General features: G+C 36.6%; 1 protein-coding gene across 1 annotated transcript in view; it reads right to left on the minus strand.

Moving 5' to 3' along the window:
• Positions 1-538: 538 nt before the first annotated feature.
• AIDA (axin interactor, dorsalization associated) overlaps positions 539-23,259 on the minus strand; it is a 39,874-nt gene continuing 17,153 nt past the window's right edge. The window contains exons 4-10 of the mRNA XM_012459726.2: positions 23,028-23,082; positions 21,017-21,080; positions 20,680-20,786; positions 8,083-8,205; positions 5,630-5,752; positions 2,519-2,636; positions 539-2,383 (exon numbers count right to left, since the gene is read on the minus strand). Of these exons, the coding sequence (XP_012315149.1) occupies positions 2,287-2,383; positions 2,519-2,636; positions 5,630-5,752; positions 8,083-8,205; positions 20,680-20,786; positions 21,017-21,080; positions 23,028-23,082 (687 nt within the window). The 3' untranslated portion in view covers positions 539-2,286. The remainder of the gene's footprint in view (positions 2,384-2,518; positions 2,637-5,629; positions 5,753-8,082; positions 8,206-20,679; positions 20,787-21,016; positions 21,081-23,027; positions 23,083-23,259) is intronic.

Raw genomic sequence — 23,259 nt, forward strand, 5'->3', positions numbered from 1 at the left:
CCAGTCCATAATTGCTTCCTCTCACATCCATCTGATTGCACCATTTCTACAGCAAAGCCCAAGCAGGGTGCCAATATGCAGATGGTACAGGGAGTATCATCCCTCAGTCAAATAACTTCTCCATCTCTAAAGTTTCATCTCTTTCAGAAGTCATCGCCAACTAATTGTGTCTGGATTTAGTTGCTAAAATTGTCTTATTTATAAAGCAGCAATATTCAGCCTAAAAACATTTCTACTATAGTTGTAGTTTTATATCATCAGTGGCTGATTTTTTTCACTGGAAAGTAAATTTAAATAATTTGTGGGATGTGGTATATTCTGTATCAACTTCAAGACAATCCCTCATTTTTTTGTTACATTCAGGGCTGAATTAAAGTTAAGCTAATCACACAGTGTTAAATTTAAGCTTCTTTAATGTTAATGAAAGGTATTTGTAGTTCATATAAACCATACTTATGTGAAGGATAGCAGATGCTTCATATAAATTATCACTTTGATATACATATCTTATGGTTTATGAGAAAAGAGAAAAAAATAATACATTGTTTTTGCTACATTTTAATGGTTTTTTTTTAAGGGACTGTTTTTTAGGTCTTGTCAGCAACATCAAGCAAAAGGTACTGAGTACTCCACAGGGTACAGAGTGCTGCCAAGCACCTTAGAAAAATTACATGACATGGAGAAAATACGCTTCTTGCTCCTTGAAGAGCTTACAGTCTAGGGATTTGACAACTCACAGTCTTAAGAACTGAGTGAACAAAGTAAGGCAAATTCTTCATCCCCTAGAGCTATTGTGGACTGAATTATTTTAGGATTTGGAATTAATCTAACCAAGATGAGAGACAAGACGAAATTTGGCCGAGAATTCTTTCAGGCTCACATAGTTTTTATTAACATCCATCTAGTAAACAGAATGGACCTAACAGACAACTGAAAGTAAAGACTAGATCTCTTGAAGTGCAAGGGCTAAAACAACTTAATTGTGGTTACTTATTTTAAAAAGCAAACATACTGAACGGTATGACTAGGGTGATTACACTAGTTTAAAAATAGGCCACGTACTGACACTGCATTCCCCTCATGCATTGCTCATTTAAAATAGTGAATATTAAAATATGTGGGCTTTACATCTAACCCACAGAAAGCCCACCACAAATCTTAATGTTCTGTGTATCAAATATCCACCTCATGTGTACTATGAAAGTTTTCTTTATGCCCCATTAAGTCAAAAGTAAATAGTCAAATTATAGTAAGCTAATGACCTGCATATTTTCATATGGATGAATGTCAGTATATCTAAATAGGAAATAAATGGCGATCCTATCTACCTATATAAAAAAAATAGAATATCTTTCCAGATTTTGCATACTCCTCACTATAAGAACAGGTATGCAGGTTTTAAGGTTTCACAATCAGTTGTCAGAAAAACAGCAGTTACGCCTGCAGTATCTCGTTAGCATCTGACTTAATTATTTTTAGATTACGTTATTTAGATGATGTTGTAAACCCATCTAAAAATTTGTAATTCTTTTGAGATGGTTCCAATGTTAACCCTAGAATCATCATCAGAAAGAGTAATAATGTGATGTAGAAGAACGGCTAATCAACATGACTAAAAATATGCTCACTTTCAGAAAAACAATCTGGTCATCTGGAAACAATCACAGCTACAACCTAGGGAACACTCCCTTATGGGATACTGATCTGGCCAAGGCACACTTTCTAAGCAGGAAAAACTATCAGATCAGGGTGAATTTAGGCCACTTCGGAGGAGCAGCCTATAAATATCCAGACAGACCTTCTTAGGCAGCAGAACTGGTCCAATTCCTCTCAAAGCAGTATGACACTATCTTACCCACATCAACCCAAAGCTTGAAGTTAAATCAAAAGAGCATATTGGAGCAAAAGTGAACAGATGTGTAAACTCTAGCACATTCTTATTGCTGTATTAAGTCTGAAGATGAGCACATCCCACAACAGTATTGTTCCAGGAAGCAGGGTAGGAGTAGTGGTAAATTAGAAAATAGACTATTAATTGCACAATTAATAGAAAAGTAAAAACATGTTTCAAAATCTACAATAGACCTGTATCCAAAGGAGTCTTATACATCAGTGATGTGCTGGACTTTGATTCTGTGGTACAGGTTTGCAAAGGACTCCCTCCGGCCTACTGGTCTGGGTACGGCTTGCTTCCTGCCTGTTGAAGGGTGAATATGCTACACAGAGCTATGATGGTTTCTACTGAGTGGTAAAATTCACAGAAGTTCCAGGTTCTTCATGTCAGGATCATTCCTTGTGCAAAGTTTGATGTAGATGGAGATAAAGTGGTTTCTTGGTCAATAATTGCAATTTCTTTCTTTTAAAGTCAGTGGGTTTCTTGTATCTGTAATTACAACAGAAAGACCATTGTTTAAAATACTAAATTATTCCACGGTTAAATACTGGATATGGGGGATTAAGAAGAAAGATAAACTAGTCACCATCAAGTTAGTACTAATTCTATATGCACATCACTTACAGTTCTATTACAATTGGCCCAGGTTTAATTTCATCCATCTCCATGAAAGCAAAACACTTGGTGCTGGTAAACCGTTTTTTAGGCTTGTAGTGTTTGAATTCAAAGAAGATAGCTGCACCTAAGGAATTAAAACAAGCCACATAAACCACTGGTGTGTCAATTCATTTTCTTTGATCACCAGAAGCATATGAACAGCTACGGCTGGCATAATTTAACAAAGCAACTTGTGCCAGTCTCAATGATTTGACAATAACTTAATATGGTTGTCACCCAAACTCTTCTGTATCTGAGTAGAGTGACATGTCTCCTTATCATCCAATTCTACAAACTATAAGCAAAACTTCTTTATCTAGACTGCCTCAAGCATGTATAACAGTTATGTACACACATAGAATCACAAGCTGCTATAAAACATGAAATACCATAGAAGAACAAAGATACTTCAATACCCATAGAAACTCCTTAGGTAGAAAATGCATTTAAAAGAGTTCCTAAAAAAAAATTAAGCTTGAATCAGTTCCCTTACTCCAAAGCAAAAACTCAAAACTTCAATATTGGGGGTATTTTGGAATTCAAACAACATAAATCACATGCTGGTCCAGCTGTAAAATATTATCTCTTTCCTTAATAATTTTTTCAGTATTCAAAGCACTCTTCTGATGTTTTTCCTGGAATTGCACGTTTGTGTTAAGACAGTGCTGTGGAAGACAAAGGTTCAAAGAGCAAGTCTATTTATTCTGCCCCTCTCCTCCGATGAGCAAGTGATAATGAGAATTCAGACAGTTCTGGCCGGGCGTGGTGGCTCACACCTGTAATCCCAGCACTTTGGGACGCCAAGGTGGGCAGATCACTTGAGCCCAGGAGTTTGAAACCAGCCTGGGCAACATGGTAGACCCCAACCTCTACAAAAAATGTTTTAAAATAGCCAGGCTTGGTGGTGTGTGTCTGTAGTCCCAGCTACTCGGGAGGATTACCTGAGCCTGGAGAGATTAAGGCTGCAGTAAGCCATGATCGTGCCACTGTGCCCCAGCCTGTGTGACAGAGTGAGATACTGTCTCAAAAAAAAAAAAAAAGAAAAGAAATTTAGACAGTTCTATGTCCCCAAAGTCCCAACAGATAAACTCTTCCCCCAATCCTGCAGAAAAAAGTTAAAAAGACAGAAATAAGTTACCTCATCAATGTGGTCAAGAAAAATGAATTTCTAAAGAAGGCATGGAAAGTGAAGGAAGGAAATCAGTCTCACTCTTTACTGACTACTTCTAAATACTGCCTTAACCAGAGGAGTGCAGGAGCTTGGCTTTCAAAGACAACATACATTCAATACTTTCACTGATGACAAAACTCACAAGTCACTAGAAGTTTAGCAATGTTCAGAAATGTATGTACAGCACTGGCACTTGGGTCCAAACGGAGCATGTCACATGACAAGGAGGGAAAGCAAAACCAATCGCTCAGGAGACACTGGGATGTGGGTGAGGAAGAGATGGGCATATTCAGCCATCCACTCCCAACACGCTCAAAAGGATTACAATAGTTAGGTTACTGATAACATCTCTTCCCTAGGTATGTGACCTTGTCATTTCTACAAATGGTGGCTTCTCTTCTCCCTCCCACAAGAATCACAGAGGCATTCTGTCATTAGAAAACCTCAGAGATTTTTAAGATAGCAGAGTCTTTTCAGCTAGGAAATCCATCTCCTCCTCATGGTTGTGTCTTGAGGTCTGAATAAATGTGAAGATAAAGCCACGTTTGAAAACAATGCTAAAGTTCAAATACGTTACCATCATTTTGAGGAAGTTAAATTATTAATCTGCATCACCTGTAAATAATATATTTCCTGTGTCCCTCATCATGCTATTTATAAGAAAAAGCAAAAGATGAAATAAGAATATCCTGGGAAGATTAAGTTAAACTGTTTGTAAACATGAAAGTATGTTCATTAACACTATTATCGGTTAAAATTACAGTAATAAACAGTAAGTTTGAAGCTAGAGAAAATTGAATAGAGTCAAACTCTGAATCTAGTTCTACTTTTATTATCTGGTGAGTCAAGCCATTAGGAAAGAATGCAGTGTAATAAAACAGAAAAGTTAGCCCATGAAACACTTCACCTTCTCCCCTCCACATCACAAACATTTCTTAAGGCAATGGAGTTAAAGAAATGAAACAAATCAATAGTTTTGTTCAGAAGACATACTCATAACTGAAATTTCTTCAACAATATTTAATAAGCACTCCTACATACACAGTCTGCTAACACAGCCACTCTGGAATTTTAGTGTATGTCAGAATCACCTACAAGGCTTTCTAAAACAGAGTGCTAGGCCGGTCCCCAGAGTTTTGGATTCAGGCGGTCTGGGGTTGGCACCTAACAAGGTTCCAGGTGCTGCTGCTGTTCTCCCAAGGGTCATATTCTGAGGACCACTGTTGCAACAGAAGCACTGAAAGGTCTTTTAGTGGAGGAACAGAGGAGGCAGCAGAACCAGACTTGAGAAGTGAAATATCAAATATTTCAGAAGCTGAGGCAGTCACTTCAAAAGGCACTTCTATATCCTACAGAGCTTGAAAATTTCAGAAACTGCAACTGAACCCTCAGGTGATAGAGGGATTCTGAAGCCACCTCTTTGGAGAACACTGAAATTCTCATTGGGCGAAAAGCATAGGTATTTAATCCTAAGAACTGCACTTGGAAATGTAATCTCACTATTTCAGAAATTTGTGTCCTTTCCTATTTCCTAACAATTAACTGCAAGTCAAGTTATCGTTCTACCAAATACTAGAAATACTCAACACTTAATCATCAGAGAGCCTTAGGGAGCTCCTGCTTCTCCCAGACCTTTAGTGTGTGAAAAACTTTGTCTTCTTGGTAAAGACAATAAAATTCTATTATTATAGATTGTTTTACTACATAACAGTGTTACTAGACAAGTAGATAACACAATTCCTAATTCCCACATTTTAAAAATATGTATATTTTATTGAAATCAATAAACACTATGTGACGTTTGCTTTTGCCAGATACAAACTATGCTAGGTCCACCATATGTACAAACACAAATAAGATGAGAATTCTGTCCATAAAGAAGCCAATTATTATTTAAGATTACAAACCTTTGGTTAATTTTTCAACATGCTTCTGGAGCTCAATGTCCACATTAAAATGAACATATGTATCTTCTTTTCTTGAAGCCACAGGAGTATCTTGCACAGGAGTTAAGTCTATGCCATTCAGATCTAAAGAGAAAATAAGTTTCTCTTTAGGAACATTCAAATATACAGACTTAGAAACTGCAAACTAGGTAGGGCGCGGTGGCTCATGCCTGTAATCACAGCACTTTGGGAGGCCAAGGCGGGTGGATCACTTGAGGTCAGGAGTTCAAGACCAGCCTGACCAATGTAGTGAAACCCTGTCTCTACTAAAAATACAAAAAAATTAGCCAGGCATAGTGGCACACACGCCTGTAATTCCAGGTACTTGGGAGGCTGAGGCAGGAGAATCACTTGAATCTGGGAGGCAGAGGTTGCAGTGAGCCAAGATCTTGCCATTGCACTCCAGCCTGGGCACCAAGAGCAAAACTCCGTCTCAAAAAAAAAAAAAACCTGCGAACTACAGAGGGTACATTTCATAAGGATGCCTGGAGAAAGTGGAGAGGAAATTCTTGGGCTAACAGAAATTCCCATTTGGCATGAGCAGGTACCTGAAGAGTTGCTGGTGACCACAGAGGCATTGGAGGGGCTGAGTGAGGGATGGGTGACTTTGCAGTGGGAAGGAGGAAGCCTGTCTCAGTCAGGTACAAAAGAAAGCTTGTAGATCATAAAATTTGATCTTTATAGGGAAGAACTTTATAGGGATGATAACTTTTTGTTTTCCTTAGGAAATAGGCCACTATATTTTTGTCTGCAATAAAAACTTAAAATGTAAATAATATGCCTCAATGGGACCTCTACCCCTAATTTCCCAACTTGATCAAGTGCATGGTTTGGAAAGGCCTTTATATCTAACATTATCAGAATCCCCCTGCTGTATTCAAGTCAAAGGACCAAAAACGGACATGAGAATTGCCAATGAAACCCTTCCATTAATGAATACATTTTTACATATTATCTAAATTCTCATTATATTTGTTATAACATAACCTGTTTTATACCAACTAGATAAAACACTAAGTTATTGTGTATGGTCTTAATTTCCTGGATCCAGGAATCTTCCAGTTTAATCAAATTCAACATGGACTCATTTAATGACTACTCAAGTGTTTATGTGTTATTCAACAGATCTGTCTTAGAGACCTTAAAACAATATAGTACATTTGATTATTTCAGTTCTTAAAAGATATTTACAAAAACATATTTTAGTTCAACATGTATGCAAAGGTAACTTAACAGCTACTACACTATCATTAAATATCTTTGTTTTACAGTGTACGTTCCTAAATGAGATAAGCAGTTCTGTAAACGACCTATCAAACTATAATGCAGAATATATATACTTTCCAGTAGGCCATATATTTGATAACTGATAACATCAGAAGTAAAACTTTCACAGCACTAGTGAAAATAATCCCTCTCTGTGGCTCAGTTCCTTTTTATTTTAATTGGTACTAATGAAGTTTTGAATCTGAATTTATTTCTATGACTGACAAACGTTCTCTTCATTTGATTTCAGCTCCTATCTGTTTCTTTACTGGCCTCAAATTACAGATTAAAGTAAACCACTTGGATTAGCTGTGCAGATATTTCTGTATAGAAGTATGACAACTTCATTCTCAATTATCCAGTAATTACTTTTAAATGACTGTAAAGTACTTTATAAATAAAGTATCAATGGCAACAATGAAAGAATTCAACCAATGTGGTTTCCCTCTGAAAGAGTGAAAAGGTTGTTTTTAAGAAATAATGAACTGCCACACTGGATAGGAAAAAAACGACGACAAATCCTAAGAATAATCATGCTTCCTAACCATAGTGACACGGTGAATGATACGAAGCACTTCACTTGTTGAACGCTCCACAGGATGACACTCAGAGCATGAATGCTACGGATCTGTTCTAGCTCCCTGTCTTCACTGATGAGTTACTTAAGGCTGATTCTCATCCACCTCTGTAGGACTCTCCGATGTAGAACTCTCTCTTGAACAGGAAGGAGAGGGCCTAATGCAGGAGGAAGGGGGTAACAGAACACTGGGCTTTGCAAACAAACCTACACACCTTTGGAAGGTGAGAAACATTCTGTTAACCAGTATCCTAAAGGATGAGTCTGCTGTTGAAGACGATGTGTATGTCCAGCCAAAACCCTAGACAGAATCTTAAGAATAAAAAGATATACACAAAGAAAAACTCAAAAGCAAAACTGAATATAAGTTATAAATACGAAAACAAGTAAATCTCTCAGAAGTATTCAGTGAAGAAGTGATCATCTCTTCCAGGGACTTTGCCTCATCATAGAATGAACTAAAATGAGTTGTCACACACATAAGACTCCCTGCCCCACCCCCAAAAAAACGGTCCCAAATGAGCATTATAAAATTCACCAGAGGAAAAAAAAAGTAAACAGAGTTACTTACCTTTTACACTAACTGTAATATAGGGATCGATGCACTGCCCAGCATCTTTCAAACCAATTTTCTCAATTCTGATAGTGAGTAATGTCATTCCTGGTTCCGATGGCAACCTTGGTAATAAAGTACCTGGCAACAGAGAAAAAGCAATAAAAGTTCCATGTCATTTCAGAGTAAACATTTTAACAAACACAGAGAAGATACAGTGTTGCTCGTAACTGACTTAGTAACCAGCAGGCATTATCTTGGTTCCTGAACTCCCAAACACTTGGCATTACTCTTTTCAAATATTTACTAACACACAAGAGAAATCTGCACTTCATGTCTCACAGTCACCATTAAACCAGAAGTTATTCAAGCTTGTCAGAAATTCCAGTCACTCTAGGAAGCCCAATTATAACTTACCACATAATTAATAACTCATATACATATGCATATACTTTGTATATACTCATTTATATACTTTGCATCTCAATATGAAGTGGTAGAACAAAGAAAAACACTTCTAAAATATTTGTTATATTATCATAACGTGTGAGAAATATAACACCAGAGCTGATCAACAAATCCTTTAGTTACTTTGTTTTTTGACACAGGGTCTCACTCTGTCACCAAAGCTGGGGTGCAGTGGCATAATCACAGCTCACTGCGGCCTCGACCTCCCAGGTTCAAGCAATCCTCCCACCTCAGCTTCCAGATTAGCTGAGACTACAAGCATTTGCCACTAGTTACTATTGATGGAGAAAATAATTCACAACTCAATAATTGTGTATTTAATTGAATAATTGTACAGTCTAATTTCCCATTCTTTTCCTTATCAACATTGAGGCAAAAAAAGAAAAACAAAAAAAAATCACCTGTTGGAATTGCAGTGAAGTTCAGATCAATTTCAGAAAGAATCACATCTTTAGAGATCGCTTCTTCCGATCCACCAACTTTTTAAAGATTTCTTAATTTTCTCAATAGATTTTATTCTTTTCTTCACAAAAGTCTTATACTTATTTTGTTGGGTTTATTATAAGGTACTTGATATTTTCTGATACTATCATAGACATTATAATATTTCATTGAGCACTTATTGCTTAGAGAGATAGGATTAATTTTTTAATAATATCTCTGCTGGGGGAAGAAGTGATTTTTATGTACAGATTTTATACTCAGGAACCCTACTCTCTTATTAATAATAATGACTTATCTACAAGTTTTCTTGCATGTTCTAAATACATATTCATAACATCTGCAAATAAAGAGACAGGTTTCCCCCCCTAACTTTTAGATTTTCTTTCTTTTTCTTATACTAGTACACTGGCCAGAACTTCTAAAGCACTGTTGAGGAAAGGAGGTAACAGTAGGCACCCTTGTTTTGTTCCTGATCAGAAAAGGTAAGTTTTCCATTTTATCACTAAATATGACTGAGGCTCTAAATGTCATTATAGTTACCTTTTATCAGATTAAAGATGTTCTATTCTTGGTCTGCTAAGAAATGTTTAAAATCATGAATGAAATTAGAATGTAATTGAAAACATTTTCTGCATCTATTGAGAAGATGAGATTTTTCTCCTTAATCCACTAATGTTAATTATCCTGATATATGTATCTTGTTGGTTTAACAATATATTCTGAAAAAAAAAAAATCACTCAATAGTTCGTGGAGATTTTCCTAATTATTTTCTGTAATATTCCATATACTGGCTACTTATTCAGCCAATCTTCGTATGGTACTTAGGTTGTTTCTAATATATTATTATCACCAAAAATACCTCAATAGAGAACCCTGTATATATGCAAGTATTTTTTAAAAATTGTTTCCACATTATTGGAGGTGAACTTTCAGAGTAAATTCCTAGGAACAGGATTGCTAAACTAAGAAAAATTGTCTATTTTTGTTGCTGTTGAGCTATTGCTGAACCCTCCTTTAAAGGGACTATTACCATTTTCTATTCCCACCAGTGATGAATGAGTCCATTTCCCTATTGCCTCAGCAACGGTAGTTTTAATTTGCGTATCTTTCATCATATGTGAAGTTGAGTATCTTTTAATATGTTTAAGGGCTGTTTGTATATCTTGAGGTGTGTGTATGTGTGTGTGTACTATCTGTTCATGTTTTTTGCCCAATTTTCTAATGTGTTTGGAGTCTTTGTTGTCATAACTTTAAATTTTCTTACATATTAAAGATACTAGTTCTTTGTCATTTTGACTTTGATTATGGTGGTTTCTGACAGACAAGAGAGTTGTTGTTTTTATGATAGACTATTTTCTCCCAAGGAAACATTAAAAATTCTTCTACCTTTAGGTGAATCAGTTTCATAACCTGAAATTGTCTAGATATTTAGTTGAAATGATGAGGCTGACATTTCTTTCTTTCTTACCAACAAACAACTTTTTTTTTTTGCCTGAGACTATAATAAGGTTTAATCTAACTACTAAATATATTTCTAATAATGTAATATGGAGGCAGTGATTCCAAGCCGAAAAAATACTCAGTTCTTCCCTAATTCAGGGTAGAACATAAAACATTTCACTCAATTATGCAGGTTCAGTTTGATCCTTACTAACGAACAGCTGAAGTTATATAATTAAGATGACAGATAATATAGAAAAGTATATTTTTCAGTACTTTCTAATGTGCTAATATCTCTGCCTCGTCAACTTCTGCACTCCTTTTGAGTCTCAGTTCTAGCTAGATTACCTTTGCTAAACTCCCTCAGCCCTTTTTTTGTTCACTCATAATGTAGTGTCCACCTCTAAACATCATGGTGTACTTTTTTTGGCTTTGTCTTACATGGTGAGATCCTGAAAAATGGGTATGAGTAACTGTTCATTTTTGTATTGTTTGCACTAATAATAGAGATCTTTGTTGCAGAAATATTTTGTTGAATGAATAAATGAATTTTACAGCTCTAGAGGTTATCATGCTCTAGAAAACATGTGGCCTGAAAACATCTATCAATGCACTGCCTTATATAATATGCATGAAAGAAGATAAAATACTAGGATAAAATACTATACCATTCCTGGGTTAAAGGAGAAAGTTAACATATTTGTGTATCAAAGATAAAACACACAGTAATTAGAAATCAAGGCAATGCATTAAAAGCAAGATTTCTAAAAGAAGAATGAATGCATTCAACTGTACAGAGTAATATGAGAATAAGTAACTACATTTATAAAACTTGAAGACTGTAACTGGAGTAAGAAAAGAAATCATATATGATCCACAAAAAGCTGTGTTTCCAGCTAGATCATTTGCTGTTCTATCTAAAGCAAGGATCAGAAATAATAAATGTTCTTCCATATGCAAAAGCTGCATAAATAATAAACAGCTAACTTTTATAGAACATGTTAGGATGTGCCAGGCACTGTTCTAATCCTTTACATGTACTAACTCATTTAATCCTCCCAACAACCCCATAACATAGCTGCTAATATTAGTCCCATTTTTTCAGAAGTGAAAACTAAGACACAGAAAAGTTAAGTAATCTGCCTACAATCATACATCAGTTTGGCACCAGAGTCCATGCTTTTAAACACCACACCCCATTTGGTCATTTTTAAATTGTCCATAGGAGCTGCAGGATAACCTCCCCATCTCAAGGTCCTTAACATAATCACATCTGCAAAGTCTCTGTTGCCAAGTAACGTAACAAACATATGCACAGATTCTGAGGGTTAGGATGTGGACATCTTTGAGAGGGGATGCATTATTTCTACCTCACACTTCTAAATATGAAAAGCTCTGTATGGCTACAACTGTCTAAATCAAAATTTCTCAACCTGAGTTCTGGTTCTGTGGAATCCCAAGATGTCCTTGAGCTGTCACTAGGAGCTCCATGCAAGAGAGTGATTTCTATCAATGTACTGCCTTAAAATATGCACTAAAGACAATAAAATACTAGGACAATACTATACCATTTGTAGCTCCTGCAATGGGCTTTGTACACTGAGCAATGCAGCCCCTACAGCAATTTTATTATAGGTCTTTAAGCCTCATATGGCAGTAAGCAGTAAGATTATGTTCACTTGGTTTGGTCCTTTTTTTTTTTATAGGAGACAAGGGAAGCCACTGGTAGCTGATGAGCTCTATACAGCAGTCTAATGTCAGCCTCTTCAGATTTACCTGCCCCAAACTTCCCTTATGCACCACCAGCTGGAGCAAACATGCTCTACTTGTATCAAAGAAAACTGGAAGAAATTTTTCAATTTAATGTGATTTCTAAAGTGGTACAAGCTAGGAGAAGAAGATTCTAATCCTAGGCATAGAGACAATTCTCTCTAGGTAAAAGCAATGAATTTCAAGCTTCTGAATCATTTCACTGCACTAATGCACTGGGGAACACAACAAAGTCCATTTAATGATGAGAACTACTTATTAATAAGGTTGTACCTGGATGAATAATTTCCAAGTTGCATCATCAGTGAAAAACAATTTATCAATGCAGAGATGGATCCAACAAAACTGAAAAAATCACTTAACTACAAGTCGCAGCCATTGATAAGTAAAGAAACTGATTATTTTGAGATCCTAATGGCCACTTAAAATAGAGTAAAGCTTTTTTTTTTTTAAGTCATGTTCAGTTAAAAAAATGCTCAAAAAGCAAACTACTTAGTAGCAGAACTTAATGCCGGGGGAAAGAAAAGTCACACGGTGGGTAAGGATCTCATAATGCCTGCATGTGAAATTACATTTTTTTGGACAAGATATAGTATAAGAAATTTAAAAGGCTCCATGCCCAAACAGCACAATAAGTGGACAGAGATGACTTTTCATATCCTATAGGTTTTGTGACAAATTGCCAAAAAAAAAAAAAATAGCTTCTCACTGAGTCTACAAATTTTACCAATAAATGACATGCTATAGCATTTGTAGGTTATAAATAGTGGTGAAATCAAGAATACTTTTTCTGCTGTGAAGGCCCCAAACAAGCAAAGGCCAAGCTGGATTGAACGCCCTGTCCTCATGTGCACCTCTGAAAAAATGCCCTGCCATGGGCACTGTGGGGTCCAACAACAGAAAACTCTGGCACTGTCAAACTCATGGCTTTCTTCACTGAGGTGCTGCTGTCAAAATTCTCACCAATAAAATAAAAAGAGGTTCTAGGCATCACAGAAATGGCTACGTTTGTTCAACAAAGACGAGTTCACTCAAGAATGTTTTGAAAATTGGCTGGACATGGTGGCTCTGTTAAGCCACCATTCTTGAGTGAACTGGAAAGGTATTTGAGATCAGCCTGGCCAACATGGTGAAACTCTGTCTTTACTAAAAATATGAAAATTAGCCAGCATGGTGGTGCATGCCTGTAATCAAAGCTACTCGGGAGGCTGAGGCAGGAGAATTGCTTAAACCCGGGAGGCAGAGGTTGCAGTGAGCTGAAATTGTACTACCGCACTCCAGCCTGGGCATCAGGGCGAGACTCCATCTCAAAAAAAAGAAAATAAAAAAGAGAATGTTTTGAAAACTGTACAAGTGTCTAATCTAGCAACAGGGCAGGCTCTCAGAAGAGTGTGTTATAGCCACTGCCACTGTGGGGAGGAGAAGGTGACTGTGTAAGTAATTCCTCTCTGTCCATGCTGGCCATGTGAATCCCCAGATAATCACCAACGTGCCCAGCAATCGATACCACTCTCCCTCCTACAGCTGGTACAGAGAAAAGTTGAGGAGCATCTGTGGGCCCTCACTTACAACTTCTCTGTTCCAAGAGAAAGCTGATAAAAATGGAGATCCTAGCAAGGAATAGGATCTTCTCACACTGACTAGTTCTCTGTGTGTGGCTAAAGACTCTCTGGACAATGGAGATCACAGAGAATCAGACTATGAATGGATCAGGAGTCTGGGGTTACATGGAAGGAACTTGAAGTCAGTGAAATCTTCTAAGACCCTGTCTTCACATTGAGAAAAGGAAGGCTGTCATTTCCTTTTTTGTCTTCTTATTTCTGTTTAAAAAAAAAAATTGCTATTGTTTACATCACACACCACAAGAAAAGGAAAATTCTTCTTTTGGTCCAAAAGGGCAAATGGCATGATGATCTTTGTTCTAAAATAGGAGGATATCATCGCCCAGACCAGAACGTTAAAGAGGCAATGCCTTCTTAGAAAATTACTAAGGATTGTATCTTCTGAAAACATTGTGATTTAAATTTGACTATTAAGTTTGACTTTTTAATCTGTTTGTCAATCTTTATTTTTAACAATAATACAATATAAATGTATTTATATATAATCATTTTCATGTAGTATATTCCTGAATGTTCATAACTTACTTAATGACTACCTTATTGATATGTATTTAGATTATTTGCAGTTTTTGGTTATAACCAAAGTTATAACCAAGCATTCTTATACCTATAGCTTTATCTATTTGCTTTTTATTTTATTTATTTATTTTTTTCATTTCTTTTTTCTTTTTTTTATTGTATTTTAGGTTCTGGGGTACATGTGCAGATCATGCAGGATTGCTGCATAGGTACACACGTAGCAATGTGGTTTGCTGCCTCCATCCCCCCGTCACCTACATCTGGCATTTCTCCCCATGTTATCCCTCCCCGACCTCCCTACCCACCGCTGTCCCTCCCTTGGCCCCCACCAACAGACCCCTGTGTGTGATGCTCCCCTTCCTGTGTCCCTGTGTTCTCATTGTTCAACACTCGCCTTTGAGTGAGAACATGCAGTGTTTGATTTTCTGTTCTTGTGTCAGTTTGCTGAGAATGATGGTTTCCAGGTTCATCCACGTCCCTACAAAGGACACGAACTCATTATTTTTTATGGCTGCATGGTATTCCATGGTGTATATGTGCCACATTTTCTTTATCCAGTCTATCGTCAATGGGCATTTGGGTTGGTTCCAGGTCTTTGCCATTGTAAACAGTGCCACTATGAACATACCTGTGCATGTGTCTTTGTAATAGAATGATTTATAATCCTTTGGGTATATACCCAGTAATGGGATTACTGGGTCAAATGGAATTTCTATTTCTCGGTCCTTGAGAAAGCACCATATTGTCTTCCACGATAGTTGGGGAACTAGTTTACACTCCCACCAACAGTGTAAAAGTGTTCCTATTTCTCCACATCCTCTCTAGCAACTGTTGTCTCCAGATTTTTTAATGAATGCCATTCTAACTGGCATGCACTGGTATCTCAATGTGGTTTTGATTTGCATTTCTCTAACAATCAGTGATGATAAGCATTTTTTCATATGTTTGTTGGCCTCATATATGTCTTCTTTTGAAAAGTGTCTGTTCATATCCTTCACCCACTTTTGGATGGGTTTGTTTGCTTGTTTGTATATCTGCTTTAGTTCTTTGTAGATTCTGGATATTAGCCCTTTGTCAGATGGGTAGACTGCAAAATTTTTTTCCCATTCTGTTGGCTGCCGGTTTACTCTAATGATTGTTTCTTTTGCCATACAGAAGCTCTGGAGTTTAATTAGATCCCATTTGTCTATTTTTGCTTTTGTTGCCAATGCTTTTGGTGTTTTAGTCATGAAGTCCTTGCCTATGCCTATGTCCTGAATGGTTTCGCCTAGGTTTTCTTCTAAGGTTTTTATGGTGTTAGGTCTTATGTTTAAGTGTTTAATCCATCTGGAGTTAATTTTAGTGTAAGGTGTCAGGAAGGGGTCCACTTTCTGCTTTCTGCATATGGCTAACCAGGTTTCCCAACACCATTTATTAAACAGGGAATCCTTTCCCCATTGCTTGTTTTTGTCAGGTTTGTCAAAGATCAGATGGTTGTAGATGTGTGGCGTTGCCTCCATGGCCTCTGTTCTGTTCCATTGGTCTATATCTCTGTTTTGGTTGACTTTTTATATGATATTTTATAGATGCTTGTAACAGGCATTGGTACTTCATTGAGAGTTCAGTTCTTATGTTGACTAGGTGCTTTGAAAATTAAATGTCATGAACAAGGAGTACATACTTTTTTATCCACACTTTTATGACAGAGTTCAATCAGGTGTCTAAAATGCAAACTCAACAGATAATATATACATATGATAAAATATACACCTATGATAATACAGGCATTGCTAGTTCTGTTTTTAATTTATCATACTTATAATTAAATTTGCATATCTGGTACATATCTGATTTTCTCTGTCATCCAAATATTTTTTGAGCACATATTTCTTTGTGCTGCCAAAATATAATAAAAAAGATATACTTGATAATGCTTTGCATTATTTTGGGATAATTTTTAACACAATTTAAGATAACGATACTGCTCAAACTGGCTACAATATTTGGTAGATGGTAGATAACAAATGAAATGTGTCTTGAAAATCTGGCAATAGAAAATCTTTGCAGTTTGCATTGCACGTAGATAACATGTCATGGTGATACCATTTATTTGCTTGAATTGAATTACATTTAGAGGTAGAAATTATTGTAAAATATTAAAATACATATACAATTTATTTTAGCTATCAATTGATTAGCAGTTGAGGATTAATGGGTTCCTCCAAGCTTTTAAAAGAAAGACTTTGAAATTCTAAGTTTGGCCAGGCGAGGTGGCTCACGCCTGTAATCCCAGCACTTTGGGAGGCTGAGGTGGGAGGATCATGAGGTCAGGAGATCGAGACCATTCTGGCCAATATGGTGAAACCCCGTCGCTACTAAAAATACAAAAAAATTAGCTGGGCGAGGTGGTGCATGCCTATAGTCCCAGCTACTTGGGAGGCTGAGGCAGGACAATTGCTTGAAACCAGGAGGTGAAGGTTGCAGTGAGCTTTGATCACGCCACTGCACTACAGCCTGGGTGACAGTGCGAGACTCCATCTCAAAAAAGAGAAAAATTTCAAATTATTTTAAAAGTTTGAAAAATCTTAGGGGCCATTATCATCAAAATAATATTATACATAGGTCTGCTGACTGAATTAAAACTTTACCTGATTAAAGTTGTTTGTAAACATAACCATACACTTTAGATGGTATTAACTGCTTGGCCCCTAAACATGTTCCGGATTTCCATAAAAAAAGAATGCCCGATATTCACAGGAAAGCAATAAACATTTGCTGCAGTTTTTGACTTTCTCACATGTGTGTGAGCAAGAAAAAAAATTACTTGATTTCAGCTGAAAATAAAATCCATGTTTTTTCATCTTTCAGGTTCAACTCAGAATTGGGTAGTTATATGGCAAAAAACCAATACAGGTTTGACGTTAGATAGGTAAATTTCATTCTTTGAGTTTCAAAAATAATATTTTATGCATACATAAGCCTATGTAAGAGATGAAGAACAAGCACATATGTACAATAATTCTGAAACTGCTAGGACTATTTGAGCTTGGATCATGTTAGTAAGAAAGTGTTTTTAAAAGTCTGTATAAAGTTGTGTCTTGGCTGTTTTTAAATTTATATTGCTTTGGTTTATCATTTTAGTAGCTTTACTATTCAAGACCAGCAATAAAGTTTTAGGTTATAAAATAATAGGTTATAAGTTTATACTTCCTATTTAAATGAAATCTACCAAGATTATCTTTAGAAAAATTACCTACTATTTTGGCTAAGCCAATTATATAACATAAATATGTTTACTTTACAAAATTTTAACATTTTGAAAAGAAAGGAAGGAGATTAATATCAAGAAAGGTAAGTAAACTTGACTACTTGTTTTTTCTTTTCCTGAAAGGCTGGCTAAAAAGCCATTTTAAATTTTAAATCAGAAAAAACTATTCTTGGTCATACCATATCTACATACCATACCTCATACCTCACACCTCATTAGCTTAACAGTGGTAGTGGTTAGTATAGGAGTTGGTCAAAATTCATTAAAGGTACATATTAAGAGTGAATTTCTTTTCTTTTTTTTTTTTGAGATGGAGTCTTGCTGTTGTCAACCTGGGCTGGAGTGCAACGGCACGATCTCAGCTCACTGCAACCTCTTCCTCTCAGGTTCCAGCAATTCTCCTGCCTCAGCCTCCTGAGTAGCTGAGATTACAGGCACCCACCACCATGCCTGACTAATTTTTGTATTTTTAGTAGAGACAGGGTTTCACCATGTTGGCCAGGCTAGTCTCGAACTCCTGATCTCAGGTGATCCACCCACCTGTGTCTCCCAAAGTGGTGGGTATTACAGGCATGAGCCACTGTGCGCCCAGTCAAGTGAATTTCATATATATAAATATCCCAGTAAATCTGCCTTTAAATCTTGGGTTCCCTTTGTGCAACAAGAAATTTTTTCCTGTTCTATCATTAAAAGCTAAAGGCCATCTTGCTATTTCAATGACACTTTCAATGAATATAATTTCACAAGTTATTTTTCAATAACACAAGCCCTGAATAATAAGATCCCAAACCAAATATAGCTAATTAAACTATACATACTCTCTCTTTCTTTTAGGGGAAAATAATTCAGGGACTAGAAGGGTTTAGTAAGGCATCTGTATCTCTAAAATGAAATATCACAATGTTGTATCAGAATACAAATTCAGTTTGGGCTTAATCTTACATAGCAAATGGATTTAATTTATGGTAGAAGTTCCTTTTCAACTTAGCAACCTGAACCCCATAAAGACCTTAATCTGCCCATTTCATGATTTACATCATCTGCTTCTTGTTTGCTACAGAAGTACAGTAAGCAGGCAAACAACCAAATCAGATAGGAATTTATAGAACTGGAAGCCACACCAATTACAGTACATGGTTTGAAAAGGCAATAAAAATTATCGAGTCAGTGAAACGGCAAAATAATTTACCTCACCATCTTGGCAATCTTGAAATGCCCTACAAAAGCAAGAAAAATACAGCTCTCTCTTCATAAAGCAAAGTAGATTAGAAATAATGCCCTTGTTCCAAAGAAACATTATTAACAATAAGAGCTACCATCGATAGTGCCTGCAATGTTTCCAATAACCCTGCAATGTAGGTACTGTTATCCCCAGGTAGAGGTGATGATAATAACAGCCACTAATAGCATATGAACAGTACAATGCTAAATGCTTTATACTTAGTGTCTTGTTAATCTTCACAGTAACCTTTAGGCACTATCATTATCCCATTCTATAAAGAAACAGAAGTTCAGATTGGTATAAGACACAGGTGCAAAGTCACTCAACAAGTGATTGTCAGAGTCCAGATTCAAAAGCCCAGTTAGTTATCTATTGGTCCAAGCCTATATTGTTCCTACTCCAAATGACTCCTCCTCAAGAAGTATTCAAAATACTGGAATATTAATTATGAAGAAAGCTCTCTGAACAGCATGTAAATTGTATTTAACTACATGGAAAGCTTCTAGAATCTATTCTAAAATGTACCACAATATTATAGCAGATTGCTATACTTCCTAAAGTGAACTAGATTATCTGAAATAAAAACTATACTTTTTAAGAACAGAACAGAGTAAAGCAGTAATTGGGAGAGGCAAGAAATTTATCCAGGGTGCTTGCTGAGGTTATTTACAGGGAGGGAAGATACTCATGGAGAGCTTCCATAAATAAAAAAGGTTTGCCGTAAATTCTTTACTTCCCTAAAACAAGATGGGGAAGAAAGGGCAATTGTTCAGTATCCACTCCCCATGGGTCCAGTTTTAACCACCACAATTTGATTAATTAAAGAAGTACTTATGGGGCTGGGTGCAATGGCTCATGCCTGTAATCCCAGCACTATGGGATGCTGAGGCAGGCAGATCACCTGAGGTCAGGAGTTCCAGACCAGCCTGGCCAAAATGGCAAAACCCCATCTCTACTAAAAATACAAAAATTAGCCAGGCAAATGACACGCACCTGTAATCCTAGCTACTCAGAAGGCTGAGATATGAGAATTGCTTGAAACCTGGGAAGCGGAGTTTGCAGTGAGCTGAGACCGTGCCACTGTACTACAGACTGGGTGACAGAACAAGACTCTGTCTCAAAAAAAAAAAAAAAAAGAAAGTAAGAAGCACTTATGACAGTATACAGAAAAGAATTAAGATAGCAGGCCTATTATCAGAAAACCTCCTTGCAAGGTCAGCCCATGGCTGGCATCTGGGATCTTGGATTTGGGGAGGGTTCCCACCATTCCCTGATAAGAATGGTCACTGTGCCTAAACTGTGTAAACAATATGGTTTGTGCTAAACACCTTCTTTCCTTCTGTAGTCTGCAATTTTGGTCTGTGCCAGGCAAGAGGTACCCACATAAGTAGTCCCCAGTAAAAGCTTTGGGCACTGACTCTAAAGAGCTTCTCTTATAAACAATATTGTGCATTTCAACTGTTGTCAACAAGTTGGTTGCAGGGGAAATTAAGCAAATCTTACGTGACTCTACTGAAAGGGGATTCTTGAAAGCTTGCATCTGGTTTCCTCCAGACTTTGCCCTTGTGCCTTTTCTGTTTGCTGATTTTGTTCTTGTGTTCTCCTGTAATGAATCTGAGCTGTGAATACAACTACACAGTGAGCCTTGTGAGTGATCCTAGTGAATCACTGAACATGGGGATGGTCCTGAGGACCCCTGACACAGATAGTAAGATACCTTCACATTGTATTTATGAAATAGCTACTCCCAACAAAATTTACCTAAGATTTGCATGGGCTTAGGGTGGTTTTATTGCCCCACTAGCAAATACCAAAGTAAGCTTCAAACACCCTGACTTTTGATGCAGTTAAGTAATGTGTATTTTTAATAAGTGATACCTACCAGGAACTCTAGCAGGAAAAGAATCAGGAGACCCGGCTCCAGCACCACCCTCTTCTTCATCTTCTTCAAATTCCAAATTCTCTTCTTCACCAGGTGCCAAAATTCTTCTACATGAAAAAGGGTAGAAAAAACAGCGAGCTGCAAAACTAAATATACTAGTGATGCCTCACAGCTACTCGTTTCCCAGGTAAGATGCTGATATAAAAAAATGCTGATATACTGTTCTCACTGCTGATGTCAATGATATCAATAATACCAAAGTTGATATTTAGGAAAACCCAGAAATATCTAAAAATGAAGTATAAAATAAGAAAACAAATATAAATGTTTATTTTACCTTAATGGGACAGGCTGAACATCAAATGGGAATTCTTTATTATATGTAAGAATATTCTTTAGGACTAGAATAAGAAGATAAAGAAACATGAATTCTTCCATGAAACAAAATAAAAAATTATATCTTCAATGACTAATTTCTGATCAATATTATTATGCATAGTAATATATATTTTTAAATTCCCAGCCTTACCACCATTTGAGAGCTACATAGTGCATTTGTCCACTGAAGGTCTTAGCAAAATCAAAACATCTATGGTATACTCCAGGTACCAGTATCTTTACAGTAATGTCAGATCTCTAAGAAGAGTAAATTCCAGAGTCTCAGAGCCTTCATGGGAAATGAATCCTATCTACGAGGTCCTAAGTGAGACACGGGGTAACAGAAAAAGAGAATGCCTCCTCCCTATAGTAGTTTAATTAAAAGATCTGAGCCTGGGCAACACAGGGAGACTCTCGTCTCTACAAAAAAAATTTAAAAGTTAGCCAGGCATGGTGGCTCAAGCCTGTGGTCCTAGCTACTCAAGAGGCTGAGGTAGGAGGATCACTCGAGCCCGGGAGGTCAAGCTGCAGTGAACCATGATCATGCCACTGCAATGCAGCCTGGGCAAGAATGATACTCTGTTTCAAAAAAAAAAAAAAAAAGTTGTATATAAGATGCCCAGTTAGAGATACTTAAGTACATTTTATTCTCTGTCCTGAGATTTCCTCTCAATCCCATCAAACTGATAGTTTGTAGTAGCAAGGTTATAATTCTCATATTTCTTTTATGATAAAATTTATTATACTGAGTCCTAGCATTCTGAGTCTTAAAAAATTATTATAATCAGCCATGTACCACATAATAATGTTTCAGTCAGCGATAGACCACATATGACAGTGGTTCCATAAGATTATAATGGAGCTGAAAAATTCCAACTGCCTAGTATATACTATACTATACTTTTTATAGTATATTGTTTACATAGAACTTACTATACTTACTATACTTTTTGTCATTATTTTAGAGTGTACTTTAGCCTCACTCTGTCACCCAGGCTAGAGTGCAATACTATGATTTCACCTCACTGCAACATCCACCTCCCAGGTTCAAGCAATTCTCCTGCCTCAGCCTCCTGAGTAGCTAGGATTACAGGCATGAGCTGCCACACTTGGCTAATTTTTTATTTTGAGTAGAGACAGGATTTCGCCATGTTGGCCAGGCTGGTCTCGAACTCCTGACCTCAGGTGATCTGCCCACCTCAGCCTCCCTCCAAAAAAGTTGATTATAAAACAGCCTCAGGCAGGTCTTTCAGGAGGTATCCAGAAGGCACTGTTTCATAGGAAATGACAGCTCCATGTGTGTTACTGTCCCAGAAGATCTTCCAGTAGGACAAGATGTGGAGGTGGAAGACAGTGATATTGATGATCCTGACCCTGTGTAGTCCTAGGCTAATGTATATGTTTCTTAGTTCTTAACAAAAAAGTTTAAAAAGTAAAACCAAAAAAAAAAAATTAAAACTTTTAAAAATAGAAAACATTGATAGAATAAGGACGTAAAGAAAAAATATTTTTGTGGCCAGCACGGTGGCACATGCCTGTAGTCCCGGTACTTTGGGAGGCTGAGGTAGATGGATCACTGGAGGACAGGAGTCCATCCTCCAGTCCTGTAGTTTTCAGTGACATGTAGTGTGTAAGTGGCATCAATGACTAAAGCTTTATATTCTCTACTAGATGCTATTGCAAATGTTTACCAAAGTAATTTTGCTTTTATTAAAGTGAATAAGACAAAATAAAGGCTAATACATATTTAGATGAGGTACAACCTCATATATTCTATAACGAAGGTGAACTCCAAAAATAAAAAATTACTATAAATATTATAGAAGTAACAAAAGCACCCACAAAAAATCACATAGGACTAGATATTAACAGAAATAAATTAAATCAGCATCTTTGTTAAATAGGCTTAACATCTATGATAGATTATTTTTCCAAAGGAGTATCACAAAAAAATATAAACATAAACTTACTTGGTTCTAGCTTCTTCAGGTCCTCCAGTTTAAATTCTTCTTGAGACTGTGTGGACTAAATTTAAAATAAGCATATTACATCTTTTCACTACAAAGATTTCACTGCACCTTTTAAAGCAGCAAGAACCAAATATTCTAAAGTAATCTATTCCTTGCTTTCAAGGTAGAAAATAAAAAGTCTCAAACTGGTTTTTGTTTATTTTTGGAACACTCAGGCCAAAAATAAGAGAAA

This window comes from Aotus nancymaae, unplaced genomic scaffold (assembly GCF_030222135.1).
Source record: "Aotus nancymaae isolate 86718 unplaced genomic scaffold, 86718_ANA_hifiasm-v0.15.2.pri h1tg000032l_0, whole genome shotgun sequence".
NCBI classification, from domain to species: Eukaryota; Metazoa; Chordata; class Mammalia; order Primates; family Aotidae; genus Aotus; species Aotus nancymaae.